Below are 23,092 nucleotides of genomic sequence, written 5' to 3'. Positions count from 1 at the left end.
TTAAGTGACCGAACTACATCGATGACAGAGATCCACCCGACCCCAGTGCTCCTTTCAATTTAGAAAGATTTGAGTGCTTAAAGAGTTGCATCAAATATACCTAAATATCTGCAGTCAAATTTGAAAAATAAATCTTGTCAAAAAACAAGAAAGTCATAACAAGCTTTGTCATTTTTGGCGTGAAGAATTATCTTGAAGAATTTTACAAGATTTTTATAATATGGTTTTTAAGATTTGTTAAGCGGTTACTTAGCGATAGATTGGTCGATAATATCGTCTTTGAATTTCAATCTAGTCTATTCGCATTGTTCGCAGTCTCTTAAATATTTGTTATATATAATATGGGACTCACAAGTAATACAGGATTACTGGCCAGCGTTTCGAAAAAGCATATTTTCTCACAGGAAAAGGTTTGCACATTCATTTCATTTACTTCGAACAGGAATTCAAGTTTTAAAGACTTAACAAGATAATAAAATTTTCTTGGATATTGGATTCGTTCAGTTGCCTTTGTGATAGACATAAAAGCTACTTAATTTTGATTTTTATTAAGCCCAAAGAACGCTTAATTGGAATTCTAATAATAAATCTATGATCGTAAGAAACTTGAATCGAGATATTAGACTCATCATCATCATAGTCATTACTCTTGGCTAAGCAATCGTGGTCATGTGGAATCCTTATTTATTAGGTATAGCCTTGAAAGCTGTTCTCCATAATTCGCGAACTAACACTTGGCGCACTCATTCATTAAGTGGGGTTTTTCACTTGATCAGTCCAGCATGTGGGGCTTCGTCCACTAGATATTAGACTAATTCGTGGAAAACTGTTATAGCACTAAGAATTTCCACAGAGGCAGGTTTGATTTTAAAAAAGGGTGGAAGATACAACTAATTTGGCAGTTTGCTAATTAAAAAAAGACACCACTACCTACCGTTAAACTTCAAAATTATGTTTAGGTATGTGACAGCCACTCATTACCAGATCAAGAGCTTATCTTCCCAACCACAGAAAAAAAGAGATGGTGACGTTTTAAAGACGCAATCTTTGTCAATATTGTTTGTTTTTGTCAATAAGAATTTTCAGTTGAAATATCTTTTTTAGATAAAGGTTGAGCTCAGATGCGACGTGACACCCGCGCCTTTTATGCTTCGTCCCTATGCCGGCATTTACAATCCGTTTTCTCACCGGTGTTCGGTTCTGTGCAACCATCCGGCTGACACCGAAGCAAAACAGCATGTCAAAAGAATGAAGGATAATTGGGTAAGTAAAAAAAAAGATATGTGGTGTCGTGGGACACCGCATAGGAACGAAGTTCCTTATTATAAAAATATTAATTTTAAGTTCTATTCGAGGTATAAAGAAAATAATTATTCGGGTATGCAATTTTTATTATCATATTTTTATTGATAAAAAAAAACTACTTTACAAAGTTATCAACTTTATTTTATTCACAAAAATATATAATAATAATATACAAAGAAACAGCTATTTATATGAATAATACCTAATAATAACCGTCTTCACGTAGACTATACCTACATTAGACACTGTGGCTATACAGTATCGTACAGTACTAAGACTATACATAAATAATAAAAATCTTATATTACGGACGTTTTTTCCCGGTTAGGGTAGCCCTCCGCATCGTCCCCTAAGGAACTTCGTTCCAAAACATTGCTAAGACCGAAAATTCTGGTGCTAATAGATGTCACATAATCGTCGCTTTACATAAAATACATAAATTCCTTTATCCGGTACAGTTTCAGAGATCGTCCTGGTTCTGCCTTCAAATTGTAGGAATTGTTTGTAACTCCGCTCAATCCGTGACAAAATCTGCCACCTTTAGACAATGTGCGGTCGCCACGCCTTTTTCCACAGAGCGAATGTAAACAGCAGTTTATTATAGTCATGAAACTAGTGTTTAAGTCATGAATTATATATACTACAAGTTAATAAGTTGTCTGACTGCTTTAATAATAATACTTACATAAAGGATGGGCACGAGGATTGTCTCTAAATAAATATATTTTAATCATACTCGAAGTCGTCGTGGCCTAAAGGATAAGACGTCCGGTGCATTCGTATCGAGCGATGCAACGGTGTTCGAATCCCGCAGGCGGGTACCAATTTTTCTAACGAAATACGTACTTGACAAATGTTCACGATTGACTTCCACGGTGAAGGAATAACATCGTGTAATAAAAATCAAACCCGCAAAATTATAATTTGTGTAATTACTGTTGGTAGGACCTCTTGTGCGTCCGCGCGGGTAGGTACCACAGCCCTGCCTATTTCTGCCGTGAAGCAGTAACGCGTTTTGTTTTGAAGGATGGGGCAGCCGTTGTAACTATAGTTGAGACCTTAGAACTTATATTTCAAGGTGGGTGACACATTTACGTCGTAGATGTCTATAGGCTCCAGTAACCATTTAACACCAGGTGGGCTGTGAGCTCGTCCACACGTATAAGCAATAAAAAAAAACACTCTAAGCACCTAATCAGAAATGCCAGATTATGTTAATGAATTTAAATAATTTAAATTTAACGTCTATAAAGTCCAGTTATTTGATTATTCGTATTCATTAATCTACGAGGAAGGAAATAGGAGAATATTAAATAATGAATAAATTATATGTGAATAATATCATATAAAATGAAAATTATGTTTTTATCACTCATAAACCTGTATAAAAATATCATTCAATTGTTTCGTCTATGATTTTTGTTTATAGTTGCAGATGGGCAGACGAGCACGTGTTGAATGTTTATCGGAGTCTTTAGTATCACAACGTGCATCCCCTCACCCAATACGAAACTCAATAAAGCTTAATTGCTTCACGGCAGTCATTTGTAGGATGGTGCTTTCCGTTCGAGATCCTAATTTGCATACAACTAGAAAAAAGTTGACTTACATTTATAAGCAGCGGCTATTGTAATTGTAAAGCGATTTATATAATAACAATCTTCTTGTTCAAAAACAAGATCCCATATTCTATATGAGGGGGTGGGGTGGGGTGTGGGGGCAGCTTCTCTAAACTGTGACCTCTCCGACAATATGCAGGCAACATAGCGCATAAATCAACGCGCGAAATCTACTCTCAAAAGCATGGGGTGCGTCTGTAAGTTAATGCTCATTACATTACGGGCTCACGAAATTTGAAGCTAATAAGATCATACGCATAAATAACAATGGTATAGCGTACCTAAATCGCACATAGCACCTAACATCATTATCTAGCCCTTCTCCCAGTCACCTGGGGTCGGCGCAACATGTTTTCTCCTTCCATACACTTCTATCATATACCATTTCTTCGCTCACTCCCCTCCTACCCATATCGTCTTTCACGCAATCCATCCATTTGTTCTTAGGTCTACCTCTTCCTCTAAATCCTTCCAAATTCATAGTTAACACTCTCTTAACAACCTCATTTTCATTTCGTCTCATCACGTGTCCATACCATCCCAAACGTGCACTCCTCAGCTTCTCTGTCACAGGTGCCACTTTCAGACTTCCTCTAACATATTCATTCCGTATTCTATCCATTCTCGTTACTCCACACATCCATCGCAACATTCGCATCTCTGCTGCATGCAATCGCCTTTCATCCGCCATAGCACCTAACGCTATACATTAATGTATTTTTATCTCGGTCGCACCAATAAACCAGACCTTTTTAGATAGATCGGTTAACAAATTCATGATCCACCTGCTTTTGAACTTTAGATTATAGACGACAAAGGTGAGTTCTGCCACCCGCCCTAAGACCTCATGTTGATGTTTCAGTTGTCATGAAAGCCGGCTAAAATGGGATAGCGCAGCGGTGGTACAATCTAATGTGTTATTGTAAACAAGGCTTTATTTCTCTAATCTCCAATTATTATTAAGCCAACACGAATCAGCATTTTCTTTGTTGCGTAAATCAATATGTGTTTAGCCTAAACTTAATTTAATTCTCTGAAAAATAAAATGTCTTGTTTATTACAGTTACTCGAGGGTAAATCTCATTGTTTTCAAGAGGATCTTTCGAAGTTCCATGAACCGAACGGCACTGAGAAGATTAGAACGCCACACGATATCGTTACTGAGGACATGTTCCGAAGGTATCTCATCTTCTGGATTCATAACTTGCAACATATTTCTACGTTACTACATGCTTTACTATAAATACGAGAGATAAGATAGAGAGGTAGACAGGAGAGAGAGCTGTTAACCATGGACGTCAGAACCGAATTCTACCACCAGGGAGGCTGTAAAGCTGGATGAGCGAGCTTCCAAAAAAGGAGAAGGAATACAATTCTATTGTATTTTATATGTTTTAGTTCAAAACTTTTTCTAAATGAAGCGATTTTGATAATACCTTATTTGCAACCTCTTGCTTCTCATGTGATCCTTATTACCTATCAGATCTAATTGATAAATTTTTTGTTATCTTGAATAAATTGTTTTTCATTGACATCGATTACATTTATGGTATTCTCTATTTCTTTTGTATGAAGCCGATTTTCTTTCTTTTTTTTACGATTTTGTTAAATTATTTTCTTTACTATACTATGGTGAACTTTAAGGTGTTTTGTTATAGATCAGATTTGTTAGGTACTGTAGGTATTTCTTTGGGGCTTGATGGGCTAACTGCCACATTCTGAATTTAAGTTATATCAAAGTGTTAATATCACTGTAAATTATAGATATGCTGAGACGGACTCGAGGCCATTGACACCGGCTCCGACCCTCGCCAGTGGAAAGTCCAGAGGTTCTCGCCGATGTCTGACACCTGACCAGCCTCATCAGAGGACCGCCATCGTTTTGGACTTGAGGAGAAGTCATAGCCAGGTTAATGATTTTTTTTAAATTGATGGGCAGATAATCTTCTGGTCTATTGAATATATATATATATCGAAATAGCACTTGACCTCACACGACCTCAGTGTCGCCGAGTACCTCAAGACAAAGCCGTTTAAACTTAACACATAAATTTTAAAAAGGCCAGATTTTAAACGCGTCCGAATTTGCTGTGGAAAAGCTATGACGTATTAAAATATTTAGTAGCCCTGTAAAGAATAGACTATACAACAGCGCGATTAATGTTAGTACTGTAGGTACGTCAAGCACGAAAATCTATCGAATTCGTAATGTAAATGTATCGAGTCCTCGATACGAAGACGGATCATTACATTAGATGGAAGTACTCGATAGCCAGCTACTGGTGGTAGGACCTCTTGTGAGTCCGCGCGGGTGGGTACCACCGCCCTGCCTATTTCGGCCGTGAAGCAGTAATGCGTTTCGGTTTGAAGGGTGGGGCAGTCGTTGTAACTATACTGAGATCTTACCACTTATATCTCAAGATGGGTGGCGCATTTACGTCGTAGATGTCCATGGGCTCCAGTAACCACTTAACATCAGGTGGGCTGTGAGCTCGTCCGCCCATCTAAGCAATAAAAAATAAAAAGCCAGCTTTCGAGATTTACGTTACCGTAGGTAGTAGTAGTTCCGTAGGTTAATGGTAGGCAGCGGCTTGGCTCTGCCCCTGGCATTACCGATGTCCATGAGCCACGGTGACCATTTATCATCAGGTGGGCCGTATGCTCGTCTGCCTACAAAGGCAATAAAAAAAAATAGCCTTCGAGAAACACCGTGGAGGGAAGTTCATTCCAAAGCCGGGTGGTACGTGGCTGAAATGATCTTTTGAAATTCACTGTCGAAGAATTATGTGGCGAAAAATAGTCTGCTTTTTATGTTAAATCAATCAAGCATTCGTTAGGTAGCTAATAAACTTTCTTAAAATTCTTTAACCGTAGGAGACACTGTACTATCACGGTTATGGGACCTCGGAGACCACTGCCGGACCCAACACGAGTCCCACCAACGATCGTTCCACGCTACCGTCACTGAACTTGTCCGAGGGTGCGCACAATCGTTTGCTGAAAGGCCAGTGTGAGCAATTACCGCCGCTGGCTTCTCCACTCGTCTTATCCAAACGGTGTTTGCCACTCAAGGGGATTGCTAGTGTCAGGACTGGCCGAAAGGTTAGTATTTTGTTTGTAAATTAGTAATAGAACCTTTAACGACGGAGGGGATGATATCACTCGGTAGACCGGCGTTCCGAATATGGTTGTTGAGTGTGCTTAGTGCGAGTTTTTTAACGTTCTCGATAGCGTAAAAGTTAACTTAAATTTGAATGCAGTTGAAACAGCGCCCCTAGCGGCAAACGTAGGCAAACGTTCCAACTCCACACAAATTTGAGTTAACTTTAACGCTATCGAGAACGTTAAAAACTAGCACTAAGCACTCAGAACTTGTATACGAGTATATTATGCAAGATTATCTTGAAAATGTCCTAAGTGAGATTCAGGCATCTGTCAAATATCTTGTGCTGTATGATGGCTACCCGCCACAAAGCTTTGAATAAAAATTTGTTATATTTCGATGTTATTGTGTTGAGGAAATAATAAATAAATGTATAGGAAAAGATAAAACAGTAATGTAACATTTTTTTCTCTATTAACCGATTTTCTTTTTTGTTTAGTATAAATAAACGAATAAAAAAGTAGCCGCGTGCAAATCAGTCACGTTTATCTGGCCCCAATTAAGATCCCCTGTACTATGGGAATCAGAGACTGTTAACACTTCTTATAGGGGAGAGTGGGTAATTGAGAACGGTGGGTAATTGGGAATAGCTAGGTAAGTACTACTTCCCGCTATATTAGATCGTCCCGATATTTTTCAATGCATGCTTCCAGCATCCCTCAGTTCGTAGGCAACAGCGAGAGTGAAAGGCTGTACGCATGCTGTCACGAAAAATCAAACAATTTTCATTACGTTTTATATGTAAATTTTGTCATGTGTTACAATAGATGTTACTATCAAATTATTGAGTTCAAAAGGCACCTCAATTAGTTACTATCATGTACGTACTATATGTTTTAAAACCTTACGCGACTTGAAGTTCGCCAAAATTTCTATTGAGCATGGTGGCCATTTTACTTTATATTGACTACTTCGGGCAATTGGGAATGGCATCAGGGGGGTAATTGGGAACATTTCTGATTACCCCTTGCGTTCTTCATTACCAGCAATGCCTCGAATTTATGTACATAAGACTGAAACAAAATACAAAATTGAAAATCTTGCATTTGAAGAAGGTTTTAGAAAATGAAAACGAAGAGGAGTTGTAATGCATAATGTGTAACGAAAAATTAGTCACCACCGACAGAGGATTGGATCATGTGCACCATGTACATAAACTCTTGAACACATGAAAAATGCACTGCCGGGGAGACTAGTCAAGGTTAATATGTGATATGTGCCGATCAAACAATTTGTAGTTATTATCGAGCTTTAATTGTATCCATCCTGTTTATCCCGTGCCGTTCCCATTTCCCCCGCGGGACGATCTCAATTACCCCATATGGTATTGGGTAAAAAGGAACGCTATTGTTCTTTTAGTTTATTAATTTTTTTAATAAAACGTTGATTTTGGAGATTTTCTTTGTTATCAATAAGTAGACAGGTAAGCAAAGTTTACGTTTCAATAAAAGTTGATTATGTTTATGACTTTTTTCTATTACTTTTGAACATTTGAAGTTAGGTGTTCCCAATTCCCCCACTTTCCCCTAATAAATAATAATAGAAGCCTTTATTCAGACACAAAAAGATAATAGTTTAAAAAAACTAACAAAATACGCTTTTATAAACTAATTATAATAAATTTTAATTACTACTACTAATCTATACTAATATTATAAAGAGGAAAGATTTGTTTGTTTGTTTGTTTCGAATAGGCTCCGAAACTACTGGACCGATTTGAAAAATTCTTTTTTCATTAGAAGCCGACATTGTCCCTGATGAACATAGGCTACTTTTTTTTAATTTTTTTTAATTTTATTTTTTTGGTTTCATGTGTGTTTTAATGTTTCCGAAGCGAAGCGAGGGCGGGTCGCTAGTTATAATATATATAATAAATTTGAATTTGTGCTTTCCAGGATATTATCAAAATAACCCTTCTACTCATATCTGTTCATAAAATATTTATAACTACTGATATCATGCACCCCACGCCTTTTTTACAATAAAATAATTTTTTGTTACACCATTTTTAATTCAAATTTATTAAAAAAATATATTTTTTAGTTGGATTTTCTATAAAAGCGTATTTTGTTAGTTTTTTTAAACTATTATTTATTTTTCATTTTTTAGTTGAATTTCAATTATTTTTATTTTTTTTTCCATTGTTTTTTTAATATTCATTTGTCATCAGTCCTTAAACGAGTTAATCCGACGTTTTGAAGGGGATCAAAATCATGTTGAAAGATTCCGTTACAAACATACATACGTCTGACGCTGATAAAAGCGTATTAATATTTACAAATAATAAACTTATATTAACGACTCTGCCGAGTCGATCGACAACTTCGTCTGTTTGCCCAACTCTGGCAAAGACCTCCTCCATTTCTTTCCGCTCTACTCGCTTTAGAGCTTTCCTTGTCCATAGTTTTCCTGCTAACGTCTTTATCTCGTCTTCCCACCTCCGAATCTGTCTGCCCCGTTCTTTTTTTCTATCTTTAGGGTACCAAAACACTATGTATTTGTTCCATTTTTCGGTGCCTCTTATTGTATGTCCTGTCCATTGCCATTTTAGTTTGCGCATTCTAGTTGAAACATTTTGTATCTTAGTGCGACCTTAAATCCAACATTCTTCTCTTTATAGCTGTCTGGCATGTTTCAAATTTTTTGCTTTGCGCTTTGGCAGATTTGGTAGCCATAAGTTAGAGCTGGTAGCACGCAGGTGTGACACAGTTTTAATTTGACATGCATATACACACTTATATACGTTGAAATATATACATATATAGATAATTACCACTCGGATAAAGAGCAAACAAACAAACCTGTTCATCATAGGAATGTTCGTTCGAGTAAGTCTGGTATTGACGAGCTTGAATGTTATCAGAATTTGTCTCTTGTGTTTGTAAACATTTGTAAACATTTTTTTTTGTTTATCTCATAAGAAACTTTAATGTGATCAATAGAGTTTCTTTTACTCTGTCGGTTATCCTGGCATAACCCTTTAAGGTTGCCAGGTTATGTAGGGAAAAAAAATTCTTTTTGAATATGGGTCAGTTAATTTCCTTCAAAATGGTAATAACAAAACATAACATACAATCAGTCAGTGATTATAGTCAAATTTCTTTCGCATTGAACTAACACTAAGACTTACAGATCGATTATGTGTAATTGCAAATAATTGTTTAAACGTTTAATAATTATTATTCTTTAACAAAAGAAACGCCCTTGTGCGATGCATTAATTGAATTTTCAAATAAAATTTTTGCTGTTATTGTTTACATAATTATTGGGAGAGCTTGCTTTTCCCCGCGTTTAGTAATATCTACACCACTATAATTGCCTCGGTTGGTTTATTGGCTGAATTATGGATTTTGTGGCTAATGACCCATTCACGGGATATACTTTTCTTGTCGCATATGTTTGTATCTGGTTATTGCTGTATGCATAATACAGAATGAAATCTAGATTAGAATCGATGTGGTATGATTGTATCTTCTTTTTTTAAATATATATATTTTTTTATTGCTTAGATGGGTAGACGAGCTCACAGCACACCTGGTGTTAAGTGGTTAGTGGAGCCCATAGACATTTACAACGCAAATGCGCCACCCACCTTGAGATATAAGTTCTAAGGCCTCAGTATAGTTACAACGGCTGCCCCACCCTTCAAGCCGAAACACATTACTGCTTCACGGCAGAAATAGGCGGGGTGGTGGTACCTACCCGTGCGGACTCACATGAGGTCCTACCACCAGTACTCACAGGCAGTATTATATTTATAAGAATATAAGTATCGCTTTTAAGGACACTCGAGTTCTCCTTGTTCGTCTTGTTGCCCTTACCCGGGGTCCCTTATCCTATACGGGGTCGGTGCAACATGTCCTCTTTTTCTAACCAGGTCTATTTCATACGTTATCTCTGCACTCACATTCTTCTATCGTATATCTTTGACACAGTCCATCCGAGTCTTTTTAGGACGCCTCCTCCTCTCATTATCGTCTCGACATAAGTCATGAAAATAGGCGAGATCATAAATTTCTATTCCAATGGGTTGAACCTTAAAAGCTAATAGCTATTAATAAGTGTCCATGAACTTATTACAAAAGAGAGAAAGAGAGAGAGCCAGAGACAGTGATAGATGAACCTTAAATATGTGTCCGTGAAAAACGGACTTATTACAGAAGAGAGAGCGAGAGAGACAGATGTGAACCTTAAACAGTGTCAATGAAAAATCAACTTATTACAGAAGAGAGAGAGAGAGAGACAGATGCGAAACTTAAATAAGTGTCAATAAAAATCTATTTATTACAAAAGAGAGAGAGATATATATTGAGGCACCTGTCTCCGATTGACGCAAAAGGAGGCGGGGATAATCAGGGCCGCGGTAATTTTCCCACTTGAAAAATAAGTAGACCATTCATATCGGATATCATATTCAATGTTAACTAGCAACCAATTGTTTTCGTTTCGACTTTGACGTCAGCGTGTTATCTTAGTGCCGATTTAAAAACCACGAACGCAACACGAAAATAATTTAGCATTCGCCGCTAGAACGTGTAACATGTTGCCGTTTCTAGTATCCAAAACTACATTGCTACCGTCGAAGAAGTACACTAAGGAAAAGAAGCCTAAAGATAGCGTCCTCGTTACGGGTGATAACTTCTCCACGCTGAGACAAAAACGTATTAAACGAAGACCGTGGAAACTGCCCGCGGCTCTCCCAACCCTTACGTGTGATTGTAATTTAATGCACCTAACTAAAATAGTGATTAGTTACGCTCCCAAAAGCCGTAAACGGGGCGCTTCTAATATAATCCTCTCGATGACGGCTTGGGGTACAACGGGCCAAAGGAAACGCATGAAAATACCCAGTGTCAAGTTGACGAAAAAATTTACTACCAAAGACAACAGACCTTTAATATACGAAACTGAGGATTTTTTCAAAAAACTCGAGGTAATGGGAATAAGTATCCGAAGAATAGTCCGGTTTTCGTTTTATGCTTTTATTGGGATTGATTTAAAAACTGAATTAACTGTTATTTCATTTTTTTTTGTTTTACTTTTCTTTTACTACTACTAAGGTGTCTTTATTCGATTTTTTTTAAACATTGACTGCCATGTGCTTCACCGGTTCCCTACGCGGCGCACTGAAGCAATTATGACGATTTCTCTCTTCGATCTTCTTACTAAGGCGCCCGAACATCTAGTAGATCCTAGGGAAGACGAATCCGATGACGCCGAGAATAAGTCTATTTTTATCAGACCTAAAAGACCAAAACTTAGATTAACAAACAAAAGAAGGTAAAGTAAGGCAATCCAGGCGCTTAGTAACAGAAATCGAGATAATTACTATAGTGCGCCGCGTAGAGCACTGGTGAAAGCACATGGCAGTCAACGTTTAAACAAAAATCGCTTAAAGACGCCTTAGTTGGGTAAAAGGAAGGTAAAATAAAATAAATAAACTTACATGGCAGTCAACATGTTAAAGAATCAATTAAAGTTTTACTGGTATTGCAACTTTATGTTTTGCCTCTCGTAACGAAAACTCGAGTTTTTTTTTTCATTTCGATAATTATACATCACACATTGCCATTTGTCATTTATTTTTCAGAATCAACTTAAAGCTTTGAACTTAGGCAAGCCACCGAAGACCAAGAAAAATGACATTCCGTCGTCACAGCGTTCGAAGAATGACAGAGAAGTAAACGCTGGCAGTGAAACTCTTCGCGACGATGTAGATGATGAAGGTTAGTACGTTACAGGATTATTTCAATCAGGCTGGCTGACCCAGGATTCCTCACCTTCCCGATGTCGCTGCATCTTGGTTTGGTCAGTTGGCGTAGACATATGCACAGTACAGAAATTCACAGAATGGTTTCTATTCTTTCAATGGTGTTTTTCCGCCGTTGAGCCAAGAAAAGAGACACAGCTTTCTTTCTTTTTTCCTACCTAATCTGAGAGCCTTGAGAGGCTATTTCAGCGTAACCGTAACTAGTAGGCGAGCTCACGGGGCTCAAACCTGACGATTGTTAACACGAACCCTAGCAAGAGCCGTGCTTCGCAGAATCTACCACCGGATCGGAAACGCGACCCACTGAAAAGATCCGACGAGAAACTCAGTGGGCTGTGTCTGTGGGTTAATTTACTCGTCGAGCCCTTCGTCGCAAGCGACGGGTTCGACGTGAACGATGACCGGTGCTTGAGGTACCTAAAAGCACCGTTAGTGGATCAGGAGGATCCGAAATGACGTGCGCAGCTTTCGTGAATAGTAGATATAATAAAAAATACTTCAACAGTTCAAGCTCGCTATTATTATTTGAGTTGTTCGTCAAAATGCAAATATCGTGTCAATTACAGTCTAATTTTCAATTTAAAAAAAAACTAACAACTAGTAACTTCAAGTAGATTAAATTATGAAGTTTTAATTTCATGTCCAGGTGGTGGAGAACATAAGAGACGCGGCAAACGTCGTCGCAAAGGACGTCCAGGAGGCAGCGACCGCCTGACTTCGGCGGGATTGGCAGCTCAAACACAGCAAGACCCTGAAACACAAGTAAATAGTGTATTTCAATACTTCTTTCTTAGCCTTTACGGATCCATCAGATCCAATAACTCTTGCATTGGATACCTTCAGCTCTAACACTAGGAAAACAGGCTGAGGAGCCCCGGTAACCGTACTCGTCGAACTCGACAAAGAGGTCGATGTGCAACCTAACCCATGCATCAGCCCGCTGAGTTTCTCGCCGGATCTTCTCAGTAGGTCGCGATTCCGATCCGGTAGTAGATTCATTCGCGAAGCAATTGCTCTTGACTTGTTAGGTCTCCTCGGAGGCGCTCGGGCAGCTGTTAGTAAATCCCACCCCTCCTAGCTGAGCCTTTGCTCGCCCACCTGTCCTGGTAAAACTGGAAAGGCCTCCGGGCCACCAGTAATCTTTCAATCATAAAAAAAACTTCTTTTTTGCCAATCTAAAAACCAAAACATTTTTTTTTGTTGCTTAGATGGGTGGACATACTCACGGCCCACCTGATGTTAAATGGTTACCATAGCCCATAGACATCTAAAACGTAAATGCCGCCACCTATCTTGAGATATGAGTTTTAAGGTCTCAGTTTTAACACTACAACGGATGCCCCGCTCTTCAAACCAAAACGCTTTACTGCTTCACGGAATAAATAATAAATAAATAGGCGGAGTGGTGTTACCTACCCGTGCGAACTCACAAGACGTTTTGCCACCAGTAATGTCGTTTTCATTTCATGTCAGTTCAACGCTCCTAATACTAAACTCAGTTTTACAATAGCAATCATAGGTTATTATATTGAGTAGGTAGGTAGTTGGAAAACCGTGCACATTGAATTACCACATTTCGATCTTAAAAGCAAAAATAAACTTTTAAATATCATTTTGTTGTCTGCTTGTCTGTAGGTCTGTCTATTTGACGCTTAGATGGTTTTTCTTAATAGAGATGGCTAGATGTAAAGTTACCAAAGAATAAGGTCTGCAGCGGAAGGAAGACATAAAGACCTCAAGATTCTAAATCTGAGCAAGCAAAAAAAATATTATAGTTCTAGATTTTAGATTTTATTGATGATAGGGTATATCGCAACCCTGCAAGGGTAGGTATTCGCTTATTCACTATTCTACCTATTCATGCCGCAAAGTATTTCGTTATTTCATTTCAATGCAAGCTTCGAGATCATATTCTAAGGTAGGTGGTGGTATCGGGATGTGAAAATCAGACTTCGACTATTTAAAATATCGTGCTTAAAACATTAAAAAAATTAAGAGCGCTTAAACTTTTCATTCCATTTCGATTTCATTAGATCGCCGGAATAGGAACTGACTCACAGAACCCTAGTTCCCGAGGCTCCGTCGCTTCGACAGCCGATGATGATATCATTGTACCGCCGGTTGTCAAGACCAGTATAGCGAAGAAGACCGACTCATTTCTCGATGACGATATATTGAAATACCTCCACAGAGAAGTCGATGAAGAAGCAATCGAAATTGAATTTGATGTAAAGGTGAATGAATGTTTTGTATTTATTTATTTCATTATCAGCCTACATTTCGCGCCCTTAGAATTACAGAATCCCAACCCAAAAAATGTGTTTGATGGAAAACATCGAACACAGTTTTCAAACCGAAAAGACGTAAAGGAAGGGGACGAAGTGAAAGAGACCGATGTATATGTTTGTCCCCCTTCTACTTTTGGTCATATGATTATTAAGGTCGCGGAATAGGATTGTTTTAGGTCCATTTTTGAATTAAAATCAAAATCCAATATATTCTAAAGATGCGCTTTGTCCGACTGCTAAACATAGACCTCATGTAATTTGCGAAACTAAGACCACGAACCTGCAAATAGAACGAGACTAAAAGAAGGGATCGCTTATAAATAATTACATCCAGGTTTTTTTAATGCACTTAATTTGTAGACAAACTCACATCTCATTTGGTGCTTATTCGGACCTATAAACATTACGAATGTGTCTAACCCTCACTCGTCCTAAGTCATTCATTTGTTCATTCTAACTTCTATTTACATTGCCTATCAGGTGCTCCACCTTTCAAGGCAGAGCGCATGATTGGTTTACGGCAGAAATATGCTTCTCCTACCTTACTGGGCTCAGAATACGCTCTACCAGTTTCGAACGAGAAAATCCAGGCCCAGTGGCTCATTATAGAGATAAAAGGCATTTTGAAAAATCCGCCACTCTAAATAGTGAAGAATTCAATTAATTGCGTCATCTTTGTTTTTAATGTGGTGTGGAAGTGATATTGTGGATAAAATAATTAGGTACTCATTGCGAGTTTAGATCCTCTCAAATTAGATATGACGCTCACGTCCTAGCTTCAATTGCAATTACAATTAGTGCAATTTTGGTAACATTGCTTTTAATATGTATATCCTCAGAGACGTTACGTCCTTGAAGAAGCTCTGCGCACGCGTCCCGATCGGCCTCAAGGTCAAGAGATGCAGGCTCTACTTCGGGAAATGAAGGTTCCAGCAGTAAGTCTCGGGGACTGGCTACACATACCAAGAGTGTTCTCGAGACAGAACGCACAGTTTTCATTGCCGATAGATTCGAATGAACTTGAGGGTACTTTTAAATTTTAAAATACAATTTATTTTATAGGGCTGCTTTATTATGTAGATTATGTGACTGATGTACTTGAAGTCGTCGTGGCCTAAAGGATAAGACGTCCGGTGCATTCGTGTTGAGCGATGCACCGCACCGGTACTAATTTTTCTAATGAAATACGTAGGTACTCAACAAATGTTCACGATTGACTTCCACGGTGAAGGAATAACATCGTGTACCTAATAAAAATGAAAAACCCGCAAAGTTATAATTCTAGGACCTCTTGTGAGTCCGCGCGGGTAGTTATCAGCACCCTGCCTATTTCTGCCGTGAAGCAGTAATGCGTTTCAGTTTTAAGGGTGGGGCAGCCGTTGTAACTATTATTTGAGACCTTAGAACTTATATCTATACTTGTAGATGTCTATGGGCTCCAGTAACAACTTAACACCAGGTGGGCTGTGAGCTCATCCACCCACCCAAGCAATAAAAAAATGATAAATTCAAAAATGTTGGGGGGCGGGCATCCCTAACAGATTACGAGTCTGAGTGATATAGGTATAGCACATCGATATATTACCAATACCATGGTAATATTATTATATCGATGGTAGAGCAGTTTTATTTGACGTGTTGCAGAGACCAAAGCCCTGCTGCGTTTAGTAAAATCATAATTTACATTATTGCACTTAAGAGAATCGTTCCCAAAAGCAAAGACTAGCGATAAGGCAACATTAAAATCAAAATAGAGTTTTTTTTGGACCACGCGACTTTAACAAACTCAGGTGACGCTAGGGATCGCCTGTTAACCGCATTGGCTTTAGATTTCTGCCTTACCAAATAGAACATAAATAACCGATAACTGTTTACGGGAACAGTTGCCTGAACATCTTTTAATTGTGGCAGCAATTAAGGTCCTTTAATCCTAATGACACATCACTAGAATAAAACATTATGAAGTAATAAGTTTAATTATAACCTGGGTGTATCATTTAATTGCAGTTTTAACTCCAATGAACTACGCAGCGAGATTCGTATCTTTGAAGAAGTCAAAGCAATTATTGTACCTAACCGTGTTGAGGAAATTTCGTCCGAACGGCTATAGGATGCCTATAAAGGTAAGTCGAATAGGTAATTTATCCTATTGAAATCAAGATACAGTCTTATGCTATTGATAGCTGTTTTATTGTAATGAAATACGTACCTAAAAATTGTACACGATTGACTTCCACGGTGAAGGAATAACATTGTGTAATAAAAATCAAACTCGCAAAATTATAATTTGCGTAATTACTGGTGGTAGGACCTCTTGTGAGTCCGCACGGTGAAGCAGTAATGCGTTTCGGTTTGAGGGGCGGGGCAGCCGTTATAACTATACTGAGACCTTAGAACTTATATCTCAAGGTGTGTGGCGCATTTACGTTGAAAATGTCTATGGGTTCTAGTAACAACTTAACACCAGGTGGGCTGTGAGCTCGTCTACACACCAAGGCAATAAAAAATTTTTTATTGTAAGACAACAAATGAAGTTATTGACCATCAAACTACAAGGAAATTTCGATTATATTGTCATCTGAACAAGGTGAAGTATTGATTACAAGACGTAACGGGATCGCAAACGCACCAGTCTCTGAGGATTACTTACATGTTTCTGTTGAAGCTTGTTCGTCTTAAGGTCTTATTCGAGGCACAGCTAATGTTAAATGGTCCAAATCTAATAATCTCGAAAACTAGGATTTTCTCCTCTCATGGGTAATAAGACCAGAGCAAGTCCCCAAATGCCACAAATATCTTGTACAAAGATCCGACCGCAAATCGAATTTGGAATAGCTGGTGTATTACAGTCTTTAGCTATTAGACTAGCTAGGTTAATTACACCGCGTCTTGTCAATTTTGTCAGATATGAACGAAATATAACTTTGTAGGTTAGTTATAGCTCAAATATTCAATCAAATGTTTTAACTTAAGTAAATGCCTATTTAGGATATAGAAGATGGTCTTATCTTAATGATGGGTGGTATTATGACACAAAGTCAAGTCAAACACTTCAAAGAAATCATGAACTGGACGTATTATGAGGAAGAAGAGAGTATACCGGACGAAATTAAGTTGACCTTACTGAACACCGGATACAGGAAGAACTCTGTTTCTGAGGGAGGAGATTCAGAAGAGGTAACTAGCAACTACATATTTTATTGCTATTGAGATCGACAGTTGAATACCAACACTTTGTACCAATACGACGAAGATGCGACAGATTACATATACGCGATCTATCTCTCTCTCCCTTTCTTGGAGAGCCAACGTAAAGTCTCTTCCCAAAATTGAAAATAAAGGAGTTCATTTTGATGGTGAATCATTATGGGTCGTAATAAGCGATGTTTGACTTCTGTGAGTATGCCTTCTTTTAGAGATTTGCGACGAGACACGGGAGATAAAGCTTTAATCTTTATCTCCCTCTCGCTCTCCCTGATTCAATACGCCGTTGTCGAGGGGAGACGGTATTAAAGCCTAATTTCCGGCTCTCTCAAATGTTTCCTCGCATACCGGCTTAGGAACCGGGAACCTCTTTCGAGGATCGAACGTGGTTGAGTAATATAAGACTTTAGTCAACCATCAACAAGTCTAGCTCGTCGCCCCTGATATATAAAGGAAAGTTTCACGATTTCCACTTCTTCAAAAAACACTTGAAATCTTAATTGTATTGAAATTGGAACTCACGGTCACTTCGATACATAAATGCAGAGGATGTTGAAGCATACCTTGCAGGTTAACAGTAGGCTTGAACAGTGGCAGTCCTGACTAGTGATAATGTATGGATAAATAAATCTAGATAGGAATATTAATTTGACAAATAAGTTGATTCTTACTACAGGTTGATGATACTCAAGAACGGGTTCCCAGATTCCCTTTAGAGAACTTGTCGAATATCGAATATTATAATTATGGTCTGCTGATAACAATCTATAGTACCTAATTTATATAACCTTTGTTACAGCCTGAAGGACACACAGTTAAATTTAGAACTTGGTGTGGTCTGTGCGCGATTTGTGAACGCATGTACGGACGATTTCCGCTTCGAGAGAAAGATCCCCCAGACGGGGTAAGCAATAAGCACTTACATATATCAATATCCTATTCTATATTTAAACATGAAAATTGATTTGGTATAAATAATAATTAAAAAATCGATCCGTATACCACAATTTACCAAACACAGCAAAGTACTACCCAGGGGGGTGCAACTCCCATACAAAGGAAAATAACATACAACTAGCGTCATCTTACTCCTGTGGCGACGTCATTTTTGTAACTTTTAGGCATTAATGATCTAATAAACTCACTAGATGGCAGATATGAGTTCTGACTCAATAAAAAATGTAGCGTACTTTGAAGCAGTGCTTCCACTTTTAGGGAATTCTCCCTTTTTTAGGGAAAAATAGCTGATATTTTGGATGATAAAGACAATTTAAAAAATACCAGGATTTAGGATATTTCGGGGTAAAAAGCAAAGCCTATACTAGTAACTGTTGTGAATTTTAAAATAAACGATAATTAAAGTAAAACAATGAACATTTTATTTTATGGAGAGAGAATGACATTAAGTCGAGTTGACAAGTAAAAGAATAAAACAGAGTTGTGTATAAAAACTATAAAGGTTTGATTCAACAGTAACCCTCTAGTAAAGTAAATCATAGATTAAGCCACTGCTTTTTCTTAGGGATTCCCCAGAATCCCAATAAGTATAATCCGCCAAATTTTTATTTACCTATTTTCGTTGATGTCACCAGAACTTACTTGTATTGTAATATACAGGTACTTCATGTACCATGAAAGATTATCATGGTAATTTCATTTACGAAAACCTTGTAATTGTCATTTCACTTTTGCTAGCAGTTCCTTCTTCAAAGACTGAGGTGGAAAGATTATTCAGTGTTCTCAAATTTAAAAACTGACAAAAGAAACAGGCTTTCTAACGAAACCCTGAACGGCTTGCTTCATAGAAAGTTCCCAACTTTGCCAGCAAACAATTGCTCAATTTTAGAACCGAACAGTGTTAGGTTGTGCAGCAAAAGAATATAAAAGCAATGCGTCGACTTCCTTGAAAATTCTAATCCTATAGATCTATGATCTTCTGGGGGCGTTTATATTATATATACCTACATTAAATAATATGCTGTGGTTTATTTTCTGTATTTTATTTACGCTTTCTATATGAGTCGTCTATTATCAAAGGTGGCAATCTGTGCATTTGGACAAAAAAATTTTATTGATATGTCAATACAGATTTATTTGAATATAATCGTCTCCTTCAAAGAATACGGTTCAAAACCTGCATTAAATAAAGGTTAATAGTTAACCTGTTATTTATCTAAGATGTCGTTCCGAAGAGTTTTGTGACTGCCAATGGAATATAAAGTCAATAATTCGTTTTTCTGATTTACCAATCATTGTCCAAAAGTCAGATTGCCGGCTTTGATAATAGTCGACTCATATAAAGGATTTATGAAAGTTGTCTAGGAAATTTTAGGGTAAATTCAAAAGAAACTAGGGTAAAATGTGTTAAAAAAAACGTAAGTGGAAACACTGCTTTGAAGTTTTCAAAATTCCAGGGCCGTAAAACAATCTCAAAAAAAAAAAAAAAGTTTTCAAAATGTCGTAACGATTTAATTTTTTAAATCGTTTTTTTTTGGTCTTGGTGTGAGTTATTTTACGTTGTAGTATTAATTTAGAGCAAATTTTAGCTTTATGAGAATATTAGACGATTAGACATTGAGAAACTCTGTTTTGAATTCTCTTTAGACATAACTTGGCTCCAATACTTTTTTCTTCGTTAGCGTTTCGTAAGCCTGTGTAACTATTTTCATTTCTTACAGAATGTTTATTATTAAAAATCAGCATGCCTCGAAGATCGAAAATGAAATGCTATTTCGGATGCCTTGATAACGGTGAGTTTACACTATTTTCCCGGTATATTATTTGCTAACATAATTATTATTCATAATATAATTAAATGAATTAGCACCAACTAATGGTCCTTCCTATTTCTGCTGCCTAGCTATCATATATGTTAAGTTTTGATCAAAACAGTCGGTATTAAGTCTCGTACTATCACACACACACCTCAGATAATAAAATTGTCTCGAGTGGGTGGAAGTATTTATGTTTTGCAACTCAGCGTATTATATGCTTATTGTCAAGTGGGCCCGAACTAGTTTTTTGGAATGATCAATCAGTCATGCTTTCCTGTTTAAATAAAATACAGCACAATTGATCTCACATCCAAAGTTAGATGATGGCATTCACGTTTTGTTTCCTGGTGTTTGATAACTAAGTTACACCAAGTGGCCTGTGACCACGTTCATCCTTCTACCCAATATAAAATAATGTTTTTCTTTTTGTAGACAAAGGTTTGATAATGACAAAATTTTATGGAAAAATTATAAGGAGCACTAAAATGTCTGAAACATGAAAATATTGATGCACTATATTTGAACCAGAACGTGTTATGTAATATATTAATTTGTAAGTAAGATTACATTAACACTAAATTTTTCATGGTCGTATTTTTTCAATATTTGTTACATACTTAAGATACTTTGTTTCTCCGTTTCAGAAGAGAAACTGATTCAGCAAGGAACGTGAACTCTCAAGGGATCTTAATTTTTTTTAAATATGATTATAATTGATAAATTAATAATTGAAATAGTTCATAAGAACTAAATTGATGCCAATTTTGTTTTAAAATAGGTTGTTTAGTTCTTATAGTTATAGTATTACGTTTGAATAGTTGTAATTAGTAAGTTAGTAATATATGAAAATACTGATATAAATTTTTGTAAATAACCTTTTGTAAATTCTACGAGAAGATGATTTTAATTAATGATCAAAAGTCAACGGTCTTTAAAAGCATTATTTGCAATTATTTAGATTTACTGTGGAATATATTTGCTAAGTTGTGTTTTCTGTATGAGCAGATATAAATGAAAATGCCCAAACATGATTATGTTTCTTACATTTTCATTATGTGAAATCAATATGCTTGTGACTGAGTATATTAATAATTTATTAAAACTTAAGTGATAGACAGCAACCCCTATGGCACTGCTGAAGTTTATAAGCACTGGTGACCACTTATCACGGGCCGGGTTGCGTGCTCGTCTGCTGTTGAGTGCAATAAAAATTTTCGAAACCCTTTCTATTATTTAGATGTAATATTAGTGTACATTTAATTTGGATTAAAAGATAAATTTACATTTTATGTTTGCATGTGTATGTTTATAATTCATTTGCATGTAACGAACACCAGTTTCTTTTTTAACAAAATGTAAACTAATGGTTTGTAATGAATGTAATTAACTTTAAGATGATTTTCTTTCAATCTGCTGTTTGTTTCATCTAGTATTACCAAAGCTAAAGCATCAGAAACGTCAGAATAGAAATAATTTAGATAGGGAATAAAAGTATAACTAATGTAATCATGTCTAAGATTACTATAAGCGTCATTAAGTACAAACTATCAATATTTAAGAGTACTTTAAATCATCATTACATGTTTTAAACATTTTTTGTTTTTCAAATCATGTAATAAAACGTTTGTGCAGAACAAAATGTCACATGTTATGAACATGATTGTGGGTTAATCGTTTCTTAAATTTCTAAATGTTTATAAGAATGCTAAGAATAATTTAGTATTCACTTTAGTGTGTGTATTATCTCTACAATGCTAGTATAAATGACAATTATTGTATGACGAAGCATAGGTAGTGTTTATAGATGTAATATTTTCATACAAGGTCATGATCTGTCACGATCAACTTTAAGCAAGTACTGCTATAGTTAAGAAACAAATTTATTAAATTTAATTCAAATTGTCTACTATGTTTGTAATGGAAAGCTGACATGTTTATATTTCGCACAAATGACTTAAGTGACATTGAATGATTTGATTATCTAGACTTAATTAACTTTTAGATAACTTTCGATTTAATATTATTAAGTACTCTAGTAGGATTAATCTAGAGGAGTTATTGTTATTCGAAATTTTATACAATTGTACGTTCATACTATCTTTTAACAGTAAATTGTTTGTAATATAGGGAAATTAAATAGCTTACAGAGAATTACAGCTTTTTATTTAAAAAAACTGTTTTCTCTCTGTATGAAAAGGTCTTATCGATTAGAATGCTGAACACAATCAAACGTTCTTTAATATTTCATAAGTACTACCGGGAATTTCAGCGATTCTAAACGATAAGATTTTTTCATAAAGAGAGTTAATTATAAAAAATATTAAAATTACTAAAAAAGCCACCTGGTGGGGGGTAGGGAGATTAATAATCGACAGCAGCGACGCCTGCTGTCCTGGGCTCTAACTAAAGCAAAAATAAAAATGAGAGTTGCGCATCTATCTCAAATATATTAAGTGTATAATCTATGGTACTACCTATTTGTCATAAATTTTTCTTTACTTTTAAAATAATTAAAAAGCATGTACATATCGTTCTTGACTGTGTATTTTTTCTTTCAGATTGAATTAAGTGATTTTAGCATGATAGAAGTTAAACTAGCTACACTTAAAGTAAACAGTGGGTTGAGAGAAATTTTAAATACAATAAAAGAACGATAATTGAAATAATATATAATAAAATTTAAATTGAACAAGCATTTTCATTTTAACTGTTTTCGAACGACTTTATTTCATAAAAATAGAAGTTGGAAATGACATTTCTCACGTTTGACATATGTAGTGAGTTGATTACACGATGAAATCGATTTTGAAATCGATTTCATTGAATGGAAAATGTCGGTCACACATTTGAAAATGAAAATAATCAACAAAAATGGCCCTTTGTAGATAAGCAATTATGAATCGGTAAATTTGTGAATAACAAGAGTTTCGTAAGTATTCAACAGTTTAATTTGTTTACTAGACCTTTTT

At 36.4% G+C, this 23,092-nt stretch overlaps 1 protein-coding gene and 1 long non-coding RNA gene across 3 annotated transcripts; both read left to right on the top strand.

Annotated features, from left to right (window-relative positions):
* The first annotated feature begins 341 nt into the window (after positions 1 to 341).
* Positions 342 to 22,833, top strand: LOC114242905 (uncharacterized). Its single transcript, XM_089729376.1, has 13 exons — positions 342 to 410; positions 1,105 to 1,263; positions 3,988 to 4,103; positions 4,689 to 4,833; positions 5,799 to 6,026; positions 11,678 to 11,813; positions 12,504 to 12,619; positions 13,891 to 14,091; positions 14,985 to 15,171; positions 16,153 to 16,268; positions 17,134 to 17,322; positions 18,149 to 18,253; positions 22,682 to 22,833. Exons 1-13 carry the CDS (start codon positions 342 to 344, stop codon positions 22,778 to 22,780), a joined length of 1,866 nt encoding a protein of 621 aa, XP_089585502.1. The 3' UTR covers positions 22,781 to 22,833.
* On the top strand, positions 19,202 to 22,274 carry LOC149502578 (uncharacterized). 2 transcript variants are annotated; one of them, XR_016323436.1, is made up of 3 exons: positions 19,202 to 20,099; positions 20,556 to 20,676; positions 20,768 to 22,274. It is a non-coding gene; the product is annotated as an uncharacterized LOC149502578 (long non-coding RNA). The 2 variants fall into 2 exon arrangements; XR_016323435.1 differs by having other exon boundaries at positions 19,202 to 20,676.
* Positions 22,834 to 23,092: the final 259 nt, after the last annotated feature.

The sequence above is a fragment of the Bombyx mandarina genome, chromosome 08, assembly GCF_030267445.1.
Source record: "Bombyx mandarina strain Sakado chromosome 08, ASM3026744v2".
Taxonomy (NCBI): Eukaryota; Metazoa; Arthropoda; class Insecta; order Lepidoptera; family Bombycidae; genus Bombyx; species Bombyx mandarina.
Note: the sequence above shows the minus strand (reverse complement) of the source record. Positions and strands in the feature narration are given on the sequence as shown.

Excerpts from the sequence above, each read along its gene's own strand:
- LOC114242905 (XM_089729376.1), top strand. The coding sequence starts at position 342 with ATGGGACTCACAAGTAATACAGGATTACTGGCCAGCGTTTCGAAAAAG. Across the intron at positions 6,027-11,677 it reads GTGTCAGGACTGGCCGAAAG|AATCAACTTAAAGCTTTGAA; the intron begins GTTAGTATTTTG and ends TTTATTTTTCAG. Across the intron at positions 14,092-14,984 it reads AAATTGAATTTGATGTAAAG|AGACGTTACGTCCTTGAAGA; the intron begins GTGAATGAATGT and ends GTATATCCTCAG.